We start from the raw sequence: 16,031 nt of genomic DNA on the forward strand, positions 1-16,031 counted from the left end.
GCCTTGCTATTCATGGTGTAAAGTACAGTAAAGTCTCGTTATATAGATATTCAAGGGAGTCCGAAAAAATATCGATATAACCGGGACTATCGATATATCCGACCCTGTTTGCATGTAATTTTCTCCGTGCGTGCATAGAAATAGTATCGATATAACCGGGACTATCAATATATCCGATATCGATATAACGAGACTTTACTGTACTTTACACCATGAATAGCAAGGCATTTTTCATGTCACTATACTTGCGGTCAACACACGTGAATTCATTCAATTGATTCATTCATTCATTCAATTCTGTCTGCCCTAATCATTCATTCACACAACAGAGTCATTTCATACACGACTGCCAGTTTGATTCACATTATCTAAGCTATTATCTTACAAACAGTGTGTGCAAAGTCCTATTCAGTCCAAGAATGCCAAAGTATGAAGACACCAGTGAATTAATTTAACAGCTGGCAGCTGCACTTAAAATCAATGAGGGACAGAGAGATAATGAAGCTTGTTGTATTATTATGCGACTGAACATAACTAAGCGTGAAACATGGAATCCTTGGCAGAACTAATCCAAACTACTGTACATTGACTTCAGTTGAGCCAAGTATAACATTTTAGCTGTTTTTATGCTGTGAATGAGACCCCAATCTGTGTTGAAAAAGGTTTGACAATATTGCCAGCTATGTTTGCTATAAAATATTGTGGCATCATACAGAACAAGCACAAGGCAGTGTATCAAGCCAATTTGTCAGACAAAAGACACCTCACACTGCTGCAGCCACGAAGAAAAAAACTAATGCATTTCAATTCTGTCTGCCCTAATTTAAAAACATTGGTCACAATATATTTTGGACTTCTTATACCAGTTACCACAGCAAGGTGGCAGGACCATGTTCTCCTTTGAGTAACATGTTTTTGATTCAACACAGGTTGGAATACAACAGCCCTGTCCATGCTACAGATATTTCGTTTATAACAAGTTGAAAGAAGTTTAAAATCCACTGCAGATGAGCAGGGAAGGAAAAGAAGAAGTATAAAAATATAGAAATATAGAAGCTGCTGTAAAGGCAGCGACGGCTTGAGTGTTTAAATAAAAGGCTATTTTGAGTTTTAATATACTTCTGAGAATATTTTACAAATGTTAAAGAAAATAGTGATGAGAAGGTGGACATCACATAAACAATTATTTTGGGCAGGTGGGAATGGAGCAACAGTCGACTTACCAAGACTCTGTTCTCTGTCTTGTCGCCTTTGATCTCCAGTTTGACTCTTTTCCTCAGCGACAGCTTCACCTTTCTCCCGACCGCATCCCGCATGCTCTCTTCACAGAAAAAGACAATGATTTAAAATCAGTGTTGGCTGTTATAGTATTTGATTCATAGACTCAGGTACGTGGAAATTTGTCCTTGGAATTGACGTCGATGTGACGAGACAGGAGAATTGCACCAATGACATTTTTATTTTGTTATGCTTAGAATATCCTGTTTTCGATCGTTTCACCCCACCCCAACTCCATCCCTTTTCAATTGCTGCTGTGGACTGCAAATTTCCCCATTGTGGGGCGAATAAAGGTATTCTGATTCTGATTCTGATGTCTGTATTAGTCTTTGGTTGCGACAATGGCTCAATGGGTATGACATCATCCAGGCTGTGATCATGACGTCTGTAATCCACGGGTAAAAGAAGACTTTGATTGGCTCTTCTTTCATCAATATCAAATTCAAACAACAGTGTATTTATGAATACAGTGCTGTGAAATAGTATTGTATTTTCGGAACTATAAGGCACATCCTAAGGCAGGAATGGGCAAACTACAGCCCGCGGGCCACATGTGGCCTGTTGGGCTTTTTTGCCATTGTAGCAAAGTATAACGTTTTTTTAATTAAGGCTGTACCTACCTAATTAAGGCTGCTATCTTGTTTAATTTACAGTAAATATCCCTGGCTGAAGATTTTGTTCCAGTTGTTGTTTGTCGTCATGGTGCACAATGCAATGTTTGTGCTGAGTTGTCTGCTACAAACCACTAAGCGCCTTTCATAACTCTCAAGTACACTTTACAGTCACGGTATAATGTACGTTTACGTTTTGTAGCATCACAAATTTTGTCAGCTTCTTTTGAATCTTTCTTCTGGGTTTCTGTGCATCTACTTTGGAAAATGATAATAATAATAATAATAATAATAATAATAATAATAATAATAATAATAATAATACATTTTATTTCAAGCACCTTTCAAAACACCCAAGGACACTTTACAATAAAAACAATAAAACAAAGCACATAACAATAAAACCATAAGTAAAATGATACATAATAAAATAGCAGATAGAACTAGACATTGAAGGCAATTTTAAACAAGTGGGTTTTGAGGTGAGTCTTGAAAATAGGGAGGGAGTCAATATTACGGATGTTGGGTGGAAGTGAATTCCAGAGTTTGGGAGCAGAGCGGCTGAAAGCTCTGCATCCCATCGTGGTGAGACGGGCAGAGGGCACATAGAGGTGAAGGGAGGATGAGGATCTGAGGGACCGAGAAGGAACACAGATTTGAAGCAGGTCAGAAAGATAGGGAGGGGCAAGGTTATGGATGGCTATGAATGTAAACAGAAGTATTTTGAATTTGATACGATGTTTAACAGGTAGCCAGTGGAGTTGCTGGAGGACAGGGGTGATGTGGTGAAAGGAGGGGGTTCTAGTGATGATCCGGGCAGAAGAATTTTGGACGAGTTGGAGTTTATGGAGAAATTTCTGATTGATACCGAAGAGAAGTGCGTTGCAATAATCGATGCGGGAGGTGACGAGACTGTGGATAAGGATAGCAGTGGTGTGAGGGGTGAGCGAGGGACGGAGACGGTTAATATTACGGAGGTGGAAATAAGCAGACCGAATTATGTTATTTATATGGGACTGAAAAGATAGTGAGCTATGGAGGATGACACCGAGGCTCTTGACCTGAGGGGAAGGGGACACGGTTGAACTGTCAATGGTGAGAGAGAAACTGTTAGTTTTGTGGAGGGTGGATTTGGTACCGACAAGGAGAAGTTCGGTTTTTTCACTGTTAAGCTTGAGAAAGTTATGGGAAAGTCATCCGCGAAGCAGTGAAGGTGAATGCCAAACTTACGGAAAATATTGCCAAGAGGAAGTAGGTAGATAATAAAGAGAAGTGGCCCCAGGACAGACCCTTGAGGCACACCAGAGGACACAGGAGAGGACCACGAGGTGAACGAGTTGATTTGGATGAATTGTGAGCGATCAGAGAGATAGGAATGAAACCAGCGGAGTGTGGTATGTGTGATGCCTAGGGTGGAAAGTCTGTTGAGCAGGATAGGGTGGGAAATGGTGTCAAAGGCTGAGGTCAGGTCGAGAAAGATGAGGATGGAGAGTGAACCGGCATCGGCTGCCATAAAAAGATCATTCGTGATTTTTATGAGAGCCGATTCAGTACTGTGGCGGGGGCGGAAACCAGACTGGAATTGTTTGTACAGGTTATTGTGAGTGAGGTGTGAGTGAAGCTGGGACACAACTGTCTTTTCAAGAATTTTGGCGATGAATGGGAGGTGGGAAATTGCACGTAAATTATTGAAATCGTTTGGGTCTGAGCCAGGTTTTTTCAGGATTGGAGTGACAGCTGCGGTTTTGAGTGGGATAGGAACAATTCCAGTTGATAATGAGGAGTGAATAATGGTAGAAATAAATGGGAGAAGAGAGGGTAGGCATGACTTGATAAGGATAGTAGGGAGGCGGTCGAGTTGACAGGAGGAAATCTTGGATTTGGTGATAATGTCTGCGATTATAGAGGAATGGGGGAGTTCAAAGGCAGAAAGTCGTTGGGAAGGAGTAGAAAGGCTGGGGGGGGGGGGGGACAGAGGACCCGAGGTGCTGATGGATTTTGTTGATCTTTTCACTAAAAAACATAAGCAGAGTGTTGCATGTCTCAGAGGAATAGAAGTGTGAGGGGAGAGAGGTAGGAGGTTGTGTGATTTTGTGATAGAGGGAAAAGAGGACCAGTGAGTTTCCAGGATTAGAGTCAATGAGTCCAGAGTAATATTGCGATTTTGCACGTGTGATAGAGTCCTTGTAATGGGTAAGGTGAGTTGCGTACATGTCCTTGTGAGTAGTGAGCCCAGACTTCCTGTAAAGTCTTTCAAGTTGGCGAGATTTTGTCTTGATGGAGCGGAGAGGGGCGGTGAACCAGGGTGCAGACCGGGTGAATCGGACAGACCGGGACTTTACAGGAGCCAGGGCGTTGAGGGTGTTCGTGAGGTCCGCGTTGTACCGGGAAACAAGTTCATCAGGGGATGAGTTGCAGTCCGGAGTCTTTTGGAAAGTCACAATGTGGTTTTGGTGCACGGTATACAGTGGCTATGATGGTGGGTGAGGGTCCAGAAATTTTACAAGCAAGGCATTCAAACGATAGGGTTTCCTGGAGTGAAACTTGAAGGATTTTCCAGTTCCTGCGGTAAATTATCGCGAGACCACCTCCGCGGCCTGAGAGGCGGGGCTTAAAAATGTAAACAAAGCCTGGCGGAGTCGCGCCATTGAGCTCGGAGAAGTCTCCCGCCATTTGCCAAGTCTCATTTATACAAAAAAAGTCAAGCTTACGGTCAATTAGAATGTCTTGGATAAGACACCCCTTTCCCGTAAGCGATCGGACGTTGAGGAGGCCGAAGTTGACGCTGGTGGCGTCCCCACTACGAGGCGCATTAGCTGACCTAGCCAGGCCGGCTAACATACGGTGATCGACCGAGCGGCTGCTCCTTCTGCGCGGCTGGCGGACGGATGACCACAGGGAGGTGATATCCTTGGAGCCATCGAGGTGAAAGCCGCGACGTGATCCGCGGTGGATATACCTCCGGGAAGGGCGACGAGCGATTTCCGGGAACCGGAGAATCGCCGGTGGCACGCTCGTCCATCGCGAGCGGAACTTCAGCAGCTCCGCCGCCGAGTACTGTAGCCGTCCAACAGGTCGATGGAGAAGCGACATGATATTCACCAGCAACACCGAGACAGAGGCAGCGGCCAGGTTAGCCCTCGACAGCGGGAACAGGTGGGTGGAGATGATAATGCGGCTTCGTCTGTGATCCGGATAAGCGACCGGGACCAAGAGATGGATCGATAGCCAACGTTCGTAGGTGATTGTCTGGTATTTCCAGAGGCTCGTGAACCATAAAAAAGCTAAAAAGAGGTTAAAAAGGCTAAAAGAAGGTAAAAACATTTCGCGGGAAAGGAGCGGTAGCCAAGGCGCGCCAGCGTCCGCTTGTCCCGGAAGCGGAAAAAATATGAGGTGTAAATAAGGGTGACTGTCCAAAAATGATATGCAAATGCACGCCTTGTAATGCTCGGGAAAGTCAGAAGCACGCTTCTGATTGGCTGCCGTGCCAAGTATGCAAATTTCAACTGCAGGTAGCCTATGTCTATGCGCATGGCAACGATACACGTGTACTCTTTGCGCATGAAGGCAAGGGCGAGTTTGTAGAGCGCGCGGTCAGGACAATCCATCCATGATTTTGCGGAGTTTAACACAAGTAGATATTATTGAGCTTGAGTAATTTGTTGTGTAATATGTTTTGAATGTTGAAAGTGCTTCCATTTTTCAATAAATGTTGATTTCTTTAACTTTACACCTTCGATTGAAACTTATTAAAAACAGATGCAATCTTGATAAATCACAGTGCATATGTTATTTTAATCTATGTCCATTTCCTGCTCCCAGTATCTGCGAAATAGTATGACAATACCACATCTTGCATATTCATTGAGATAAATTTATTAACTCATAAGGGCTATTTTTCACATTTGAAAGACAGTTAATAAATTGGGTGGTAGTGTTCTTACTGTGTTATGAGGTTTGCACACACTACATTTAATGCTTTTGTATATCCGGCCCAAACACTCCCTCCAAATGCTCCTGGCCCGGCCCCTCTGTCAAATTTTAGAACCCATTGTGGCCTGCGAGTCAAAAGGTTTACCCACCCCTGTCCTAAGGTCTTCATTTTCTTTAAAAAGATGACCCTGTGCTTTATAATCCAGTGCACCTTATATGTGAAGTTATATTGAGCTGTAACAGGTCTCACAGCCGCTGACTCAATTTTCCCCAAAGAATACTGCATACTGTGATAGATGAAATAGTGTTTAATTTCGGTAATCTATTAAAAGGTGGAATTTCTTTCTCAATTTTGCCATAATGTTCCGTTTTTGTCATAGTGATTAGGAATGGGGAAATTATTGTTTTTTGCTTGGGTTTGTATTTAGTGTCGCAAGAAAAACTACATTTGTTTATTTCTGAAAAATGTAAGGCCGAACTATTTCATGAAAACCTCTCAGGAAGATAAACATTTTAAAGAAGGAAGATTGGTAATCACGGAAAATTATATTTATTATTGTATTATGATTACCGGTAACTAAAATACAGAATTGGTTTGATGAACTGAAATCTGATGATGATAAGATAGGATAAAATTTATTCGACTCACAATGGAGAAATTCTCAAATCACAGCAGCAAAGTTATGACATGAAGAAGCACAAGAACAAAATATAGGGGCTGCTGCAAAGGTAGGCACTCTCCAAATAACACAAATAGCAATACAATAACAAACAGAAAATAAAGATAGTACAACAGAACACATCACATGAAACATGGGAAATGTGACAATCCAAACAACTATTCCTTGATGTGTTGTATTATTTTTGTGATTTTATGTTAAATATTCTGTAAAGTGCTTTGTTTCAGCTGCAGATCTTGTGAAAGTGCTCTTTAAATAAAAATGTACTGTATGCACTAATGCACTGTAGCAATTCAGCAGGCTGCCCTTAGGGATGCCAACCAGTTTATTTCTTAATCCTGTCATTAGAAAGAAACTGTACATTATTTAGTAATAAATAACGGAAATGTTCAGTTGCAAATACAAGGTTAATCTATATGAAAAAGAATTCTAGTAAAACAACAAAAGTAATGTTTTGCGTCTGTTTTGTTTTTGTGTGATGCCACTATACGATCAGGAATGCAAAGTTGCCAAAGAAGAAATGTGTTATATACTGTGGGTGAAAGTTGCACTCGTTTTCATGCTTCCATAGTTTCTGCGTTGTGCATACGGAGAGCTTTGAACTTGCACAAGGCTGACAGATGCTTCCGCAATTACATTCATGCTGTGCTTCAGGGTTCAATGTCAGTATTCGTTCATGCATCCCCATCAATTAACATACTGACAAGCACATTTTTAATCCAATTGGCGACGCCATGAAAGTGAAAAGAGAGTATGCTGTTTATTGTAATGCTGGATTTGAATACTGGCGGATGTCTTCATACAAACACTCCTCGAAGCAGGTGACCATCTGCCAGTATCTCCAACTTCATTATTGAAATATCAAATATAAAGCGATACTAAAATAGCCAGGAGGTTCAAAACTCTTGAAGGGAATGGTGTATGCATCGCAGTCCATGTGCACTAGAATACAGTACAAAGTGATCTGTAGTAGAACAATATGTACAGTATGAATTGGTTTTCATACATATTTGCCGCAGGAGGTGCTATGACAGTTCTACACTGCAGTCATCAAATCAATCCTGTGTTCTTCTATCACAATTCACGGGGCCGCCACAAAAATGGACAAAATACGACTTCAACGGATACTGAGGATGGCGGAAAAAAATCATTGAAACCGCCCTACCCACTATTGAGGACTTGTACATTGCAAGTACAGTGGTGTCTTGGCTTACGAACTTAATTGGTTCCCAAACAGAGTGTGTAAGGCGAAGTGTGTATCCCCAAAAATAATTTCCCGTAGGAAACCATTAAAATGAGAATAATCCGTTCCCAGGTTTCCATAAAATATAATTGTCAACTAAATAAGCCTTAAAGGACAACCGATGTCACTTTTTTGTTTCCTAACTGACATCAGAAAAAAGTTTTATAGCATCTAAAATACCCAAAACACGCAGTATGATATTTTTAGTCAAATGCAAAACACCAATAAAAATGAGTTAAAGTGTCTAAAAAGTACTTCAATTTGAAACCGGACGTGGCCAGTTTCAGAAGGTCCCGCCCCCATGTTCGTGGTGTCACAGCAAGACGTCTTGCCTTGCTCGAGAATCAAAACAATGGCTTCAGATTCAGAGAATATGCTTTCTTGTTACTCATCCAGTTATGAATATGATTCAAATATTTCTGAAGAAGAAAGCATACATGTTTGCAATCAATTAAAGAATTTATTCCGTGCCATTTTGAGGCAATAGGGGGGGTGTAGCACTAAAAAAGAGGCAGAAAATGGCGACAAAGCTCCGTGTAATGACTTAATCAGCCCGTTTCCACGGGCTGATTAATTCCTTACATGGAGCTTTGTCGCCCTTTTCTGCCTCTTTTTGGTCCTACATGACGTTTTCAGACCAAAGTACGACAAAATGCATTGACGTGATGGAAGGACTGCTACAATATGTCATTTTTTTGGTCAGGGGCGTTCCTTCAGTGACGTAACGTACGGACTCGTCACCAACTCAAAAACAAGACTTCTGGAATATTCAGCGCAAGTCTTAAAACGTAAAATATAGCTATATGCGGTGGAATCTTTGTAAAATATGCTCAGTCGAAGTCATTTGAAGACATTTGACAAATTATGGACACAACTTGTCCAGAGACGTCGGTTGTCCTTTAAAACTACAAAGAATATACAGTAAAGTCTCGTTATATCGATATTCAAGGGAGTCCGAAAAAATATCGATATAACCGGGACTATCGATATATCCGATCCTGCGCCGAACTGCATTAAACAAAAGCCGCCAAAAGAGGGCAGCCAAGCGCCATATAAGAAACGGAGCTGGCCATTAGCTCCCTTTTTTTTGGGAGATGTTCCCCCAATGTTGCCTCAAAATGGCACATATAATTCTTTAATGATTGTAAACATGTATGCTTTAATCTTCAGAACTACAGTGTATTTGAAACATATTCATAACTGGATGTGTAACAAGAAAGCATATTATCCGAATCTGAAGCCATTGTTTGGATTCACAAGCAATGCAAGACGTCTTGGCGTGAAGTCATTTTTATTTGCATTTGAATAAAAAGTGACATCGGCTGTCCTTTAATACACAGTATGGAATGTTAATAATTTTCTAAATCATCGCGCTTCAGCAGACAAAACAAGAAACATTGTTGCAAAAAATGATTGCATTCTTATACAGTACAGTGGGCATGTACATAACACAACAGGGAAACTGCAACGCTTACATCTTACTGTATTATGTATACAATTTAAAAAAGTCATCAATCTTCTTCTGCTTCCCATTTTTACCTTTTAACACAAACACTTCAATCTCGTCTGCTACACACGAGCTAGCGTCTGAAAATGAAAATGGCTCTGCTACACGGGTGCTGGGCACGTAACCAAGTCACCTGACCAAGTCGACCAATGGCGCGACTGATGGCGTGACACGTAACCAAGACACGTGACCAAGTTGACCAATGGCGCGACTGATGGCGTGTCACGTGACAAAGTCACACGGCCAAGTCGACCAATAGCGCGACCGATGGCGGCTCATGTGACCAAGTCGACCAATGGCGCGACCGATGGCGGCTCACGTAACAAGACACGTGACCAAGTTGACCAATGGCGCGACGGATATATCGATATAAACAACAAAAATGGCCGGCGGGGGATGAAAAGGAGCACCGTAATAACCGGATTATCGTCATAACCGGGTATCGTACTAAACGGTACTAATTATACATAAAAAGACTAGAAATGTGCAAGGGAAATGAAAATAGTATCGTAATAAGCGGTACTATCGATATAACCGATATTGATATAACGAGACTTTACTGTACCTTATTCTATGTATAATAAGTGTGCTATTGTATTGTAATTTAAGAAATACACTGCACTGTATCATAAAGTCACTATTTACATGTGTGATGATTGTTGATGGCTCTTAATTGACACCTGTTGCTTTCTGACTTGTAAGGTCTTACAAAACTGAGGCATCACATTATCATTCATCATGTTGATGATTCTCATAGTCACAGTCTTTTCTGGATGGAACTGTTCAAGAAAAGCCTGTACATCATCCCACTTAGCCAACATTGCCTTGATGTTCTCACTGGATGCTGCAGCCATCTCCTCCTCCTCACCCTCAGATGACCACTCCTGAATGGCTTGCTTCTGCTTGTCCTCTTGAAGGCAAATCAAATCCTCTGTGTTGAGGACCTCATTATGGTCAGCAACAAGCTCCTCGATGTCATCTGCATCCACTTCGAGTCCCGTGTTCTGTCCAATGGAAACAATGTCGTCCAAAAACAACAGAGTCATGAGGATCGAATTCTTCAAAGTCCCTCTCAAGGATGCATGTGGGCCACAAATTCTTCCATGCTGCTTTCAAGGATCGAAGGGTAACATCATGCCAAGCCTTTTCTATCAGCTGAACACAATGATACACATTGAAATGGTCCTTCCAATAATCCCTCAGGGATAGTTTGGTGTCATTAGTCATGTGAAAGCATCGAGTAAATAAAGCCTTTGTGTAAAGCTTTGTTGCAAAGTATGGTAGCAATGGTGGACTTAGCATATCCGCTAAGCCGCTAAATCAGACAAACGCACACCTCGTTCGTGTTTTTCAATGATCTCCTTCTTCTTCTCGACTGCAATTTTGTTTTGTATCTTCGTCGGCTGAACACGAGCCTGTGGTGGGGTCTTTTTTGGTCCCATAACAGCAAAAGTATTGTTGAAGATGATCGACGTGTGCATTCAGATAAAGGGGGTGTGGAATAACTAGTGACAATAAATTATAAAGTAACACCTTGTGACCGAGCAATACTGGTTGAGTGCACTTGGCTATATCTAAAAAATGGTTCACCGAATAATAATAATAATAATAAAAAAAAAATAAAAATAATAATAATAATAATAATAATAATAATAATACATTTCATTTTAAGGGCCTTTCAAATATCTCAAGGACACTTTACAGTCACAGAAAAGCATAGGTACTATAATAAATAAAATACAATCACAAATAGGGTACAATAAATAAAATACAGTTATAAATAGAAACAAGAAAAAGAGCTACACAGAAAATGTGATTCTAGATAGGTGGGTTTTTAGATGGGATTTGAAGGTGGGAAGAGAATCGATGTTATGAATGTTGGGAGGAAGTGAGTTCCAGAGTTTGGGGGCAGTGCAGCTGAAAGCCCTGTCCTCCATCGTGGTGAGACGGGCAGGGGGGGGGGGGGCGCAGCACATAGATGTGGAGGAAGAGGATCTGAGGGAACGAGACGGAATAGAAATTTGAAGGTCAGATAGGTATGGGGGGGAAGATTATGGATAGCTTTAAATATATAACCATGGGTATGAAACGTCTGTGTAAGCTCTCAGTCGTACAGGAGTGGTCCATCGATGAGAAGGTTTCTTCAGCCGTCATCTATTTTTTTTTGAAGGTGTCGGACGTCTTGCCTCCTACCCAAGAGGCTTCGTCAGCGAACTAAAGTCTTACTGGTCGTATCGGCCCTACTTATATATCCCCAATGTCCAGACATGGCGGCGCTGGACACAGCTATGATAGGTACCTACTCTCAGGTTGGGGGGAGCAGAGGACCACTCCCTGTGGCCCCACTGATTGTTCCTACATTCCTGACTAACGACTGGCCTGTTTTTCCCACCCCCTCCGGTATCACCTCATCAGCATTACGAATGTTGCCTAACCTGTTTTGCCTAAGCAGGCTATTGTATGAACGATCCAAATTGAACCTCACCCCACCAGACCGGTTTAATGGAGGATTTCGTTGTTTTATGAGAATCGCTTCTTTTACTCCCCTTTCAAACCATCTATGTTCTTTCGCTAAGATTTTAACCTTATTGTCGTCAAATGAGTGGTTGCTAGCTTTTAGGTGCAAATGTACTGCCGATTGAGGCCCACTATTATTATCCCTGCGATGTTGATAGTCTTTTTCTGAGAATTTGTTGAGTCTCCCCAATGTACTGCTACAGTAAAGTCTCGTTATATCGATATCGGTTATATTGATAGTACCGCTTATTACGATACTATTTTCATTTCGCTTGCACATTTCTAGTCTTTTTATGTATAATTAGTACCGTTTAGTACGATACCCGGTTATTACGATAATCCGGTTATTACGGTGCTCCTTTTCATCCCCCGCCGGCCATTTTGCTGTTTATATCGATACATCGGTCACGCCATTGGTCGACTTGGTCACGTGTCTTGGTCACGTGACACGCCATCGGTCGCGCCATTGGTCGACTTGGTCACGTTTCTTGGTTACGTGACACGCCATCGGTCGCGCCATTGGTCGACTTGGTCACATGAGTTTGTTACGTGACCAGCACCCGTGTAGCAGAGCCCTCTTCATTTTCAGACGCTAGCTCGTGTGTAGCAGACGAGATTGAAGTGTTTGTGTTAAAAGGTAAAAATGGGAAGCAGAAGAAGATTGATGACTTTTTTAAATTGTATACATAATACAGTAAGATGTAAGCATTGCAGTTTCCCTGTTGTGTTATGTACATGCCCACTGTACTGTATATGAATGCAATCGTTTTTTGCAACGTTTCTTGTTTTGTCTGCTGAAGCGTGATGATTTTGAAAATTATTAACATTCCATACTGTGTATTAAAGGACAACCAATGTCACTTTTTATTCAAATGCAAAACACCAATAAAAATGACTTCACGCCAAGACGTCTTGCATTGCTTGTGAATCCAAACAATGGCTTCAGATTCGGATAATATGCTTTCTTGTTACACATCCAGTTATGAATATGATTCAAATACACTGTAGTTCTGAAGATAAAAGCATACATGTTTGCAATCATTAAGGAATTATATGTGCCATTTTGAGGTAATATTGCGGGAACATCTCACACAAAAAAAAAAAAGGCACAAAATGGGAGCTCATGGCCAGCTCCGTTTCTTATATGGCGCTTGGCTGCCCTCTTTTGGCGGCTTTTGTTAATGCAGTTCGGCGCAGGATCGGATATATCAGGGGTCGGGAACCTATGGCTCGCGAGCCATATATGGCTCTTTTGATGATTGCATATGGCTCGCCGATAAAACTAAAATATGTATTTACTTTTTTGTTTCGTCGTTTTTTTTCGCCGTTCATTTCCCGTTGGGGCTGCAGTTGGCGGAAAGCGACATTTTGATTGGATGACACTGACCTAGAATGGCCGAAAGCGCCATGTTGATTGGATGATAGTGGCCGTCATGTTGAAACAGGTAAACGCCCCTTTAACTGAGCCCAACGAGTGCACTTCAGTGTGAATACACCGGTGTGTGTGCGGGGAACCGCATCGGGTGGGAGTGAGCTGGGGGGTGACGCAGCCTCCCTGGAAGTGTGACAGCGGGCGTCTGCGGAGGTCTTCAAGCCGGCTTTCGATCACCGAATGCGGGCGTGCACGGGGGAATCTCGGCCTGTTCCTTTTGAAATATTTTCAAAGTGTTTGATCTCCAGGAAGACGGCGAGGAGAGAAAATGTTCTGATTCTAATTTGCAATGAAACAATACCATCGATGAAACAGTCGAATGTCAGTGACATTTTAACAAGCCCCATGTTAACGTTAGCATCGACATACTTCTGCAAGAAGTAGATTGCAGTTTGCAAGTGTGGAAGCTTATGAGCCATGTGCAGGCTAACTCGCAGTAACTTCGCCTCTGGACCGGCAAATTGAATTTCATTCCGATCGTTTTCCTGGAATTTTACCAAACACGAGGAACGGAAAACTATTCATGTTAACGGTGAGTACTATCACAGTTATTTTAAATAATGCATTCTGATATTTTGTTGAAAAGTGTCCGCGCGTGTGCGCGCGCACGCACGCGTTTGTATGTGCTCTCTTAGTCAAAAAGGTTCCCGACCCCTGGGATATATCAATAGTCCGGTTATATCGACATTTTTTCCAACTCCCGAGAATATCGATATAACGAGAATTTACTGTATTTACAATTTTCATTCTTACAATGTATTGAATACACTACATTACTTTGTCTTTCATTTGGCAGCCTATCTTTTGGATGCACTAATTTTTGCCTTAATGTGTTTAACGGTTTGAAATAAGTAGGAATTTTGTGTTGCCAAAGGACTCTTCTCATCCATGGGTAAGAAAGTTGAGTGAAATGTGTACAAACTGAAGGTGATCTCAGGAAATAAATGATTACTCTTTGAAAAGCGTTAACTATGAGGTTACATTTGATTGTAGTTTTGTAGCAGTTTCATAGAAGTTTTATAGAGCAATAAAAATGTGTAGGAAGTTACTGCACTCAGACATGTGTACTCTGCAGCGTATGCTGCCTTCAGCTTGATTGTTCACACCCAGGAAAAGCACCATAGTTGGCAAGCTGGCCTCGAGAGCAGAAGTGGGTCAGCTGCCTCTCGATGCTCTTCACACTCCCACTCATCCATTCTGAGGGAGAATTTACTTGAGCACATCTGTGCTGGCATGTGGATCCTTGCCTACAGGCGACTTTGGACCATAAGAAAATAATAATAATAATTAGGGTAAGTGCTAAAAACAGTTCATCTGGCGAACCTGAGGTTAATTTTCTTGTGTTGTAATAATAATAATAATAATAATAATAATAATAATAATAATAATATAATAATAATGTAGAGGATGTGTGTGTCTAGGCAACATGAGACCTTGACTATTTTTGAGCTGGAGCAAGAATCAAGCATATTTCTTTTATTTTTATCCCTGATTAATTTCATCTGAAACAGCAGTGCTAATTTTACCAGACAGCCATCCTGTAGATTGAGCTGCAGGCATGTGCACTTCATCTAATTGGTAAAATGAACCTCCATCTCAAATTGACTCATGTTTATAGTCCTAGCAGATACAAATTGGTGAACTTTCTGTTAATTGTGCCATTCATATCTTAGCCACATCAAGGCACTGGATCTTTACAAGCCCATTTATTGCCTATTGAATTATTTCAACATCAAAGTTTGAGGTTTGCACAGTCTGTTGCTATTGCCTATTGCATTTATTTCAACATCAAAGTTTGAGGTTTGCACAGTCTGTCAAAATTTCTAAAATGTTGCAAAACGAATAATCCTTACCACAATACATTTGAACACCTTTGTACGGGGAAGCAACCAATTACATTGGGATGGTTTGGTTGTGGTATGCTACATGTTGTTTGCATGGTTTTACAAAACTTAATAACTTAAAGGTGCTCCTTCCCTGAAGCATAATGAAAATGTTATGTTGCCCATACCATATACAATGTGAAAAATAATTGACACACGTTCAAAATGCTTAGTGTAAGCCACTAGTAGGGCAGGGTGAAGGGTGAATGATCATTTCTTCCTCATAATGTCCAATCTTGATTGTAATTTTGTTAAATGGTCCATTTTAAAGCAATCGTTCTGAAAAGTAAAATAAATACCCCAGAGTGTGGCAAAATGTCACTATATAAAATAACACAGTGAATGACCTTAATTCTTGTTTGTTTGAAGAGATTTGAAAGTTTCTAAATAAACTAACACCTTTGGAATAATGTGGATGTGAACATATTTTAAAGGCACCCTCTTCTGGCTGCAAGAATGTCATGGAAAATGGGCCAAAGGGCAGTTTTCCTCAAAGGACAAAAGAGACAAGTAACATTGGTATTAGAATAACTTGAAGAAACTTATTCTTCTCAATGTTAGGAGGGCTGTTAGAGTAAGATAGAAACAATAAAAAGATGAAGATTAAATTTGCACCACAATTTTCAAGACATTACATGGAAGCAGATGGGGGAGGGCACTGTTCCCTGATGCTGAATTATTGTCACCAGTGACCGATTGTTCCCAAGTATGGTCATCACCCACACAACATGACGTGATGATGACAAATTCCTTGGTGTAGTCAATGACTGCATGGCAGTTTCGATTATTTCCTTAGACTACACCATAAATATAAGCTTGAGTGCACATGATAAACTAATATAGACTATGAGGTAATCTGTGATTAAGTGCCTCCAATACAATTTCCTGAAAACCACATGCCCCATTAAAAGGAGGAAGTGTTTGTCCATAGATGGGAAGGAAAGCCT

General features: G+C 41.2%; 1 protein-coding gene across 4 annotated transcripts in view; it reads right to left on the reverse strand.

Moving 5' to 3' along the window:
• LOC148896577 (F-actin-uncapping protein LRRC16A-like) overlaps nt 1–16,031 on the reverse strand; it is an 86,760-nt gene that overhangs the window by 68,278 nt on the left and 2,451 nt on the right. For 3 of the 4 annotated variants that reach the window (XM_088999159.1, XM_088999160.1, XM_088999161.1), the window contains exon 2: nt 1,224–1,321. In XM_088999159.1, coding sequence (XP_088855285.1) covers nt 1,224–1,321 — 98 coding nt within the window. Of the gene's footprint in view, nt 1–1,223; nt 1,322–16,031 lie in introns of those variants that run through there. The other variant, XM_088999163.1, reaches the window with a different exon arrangement.

Source organism: Hippocampus bargibanti, linkage group LG06 (genome assembly GCF_051943395.1).
Source record: "Hippocampus bargibanti isolate YZ-2025 linkage group LG06, ASM5194339v1, whole genome shotgun sequence".
In the NCBI taxonomy this organism is placed as follows: Eukaryota; Metazoa; Chordata; class Actinopteri; order Syngnathiformes; family Syngnathidae; genus Hippocampus; species Hippocampus bargibanti.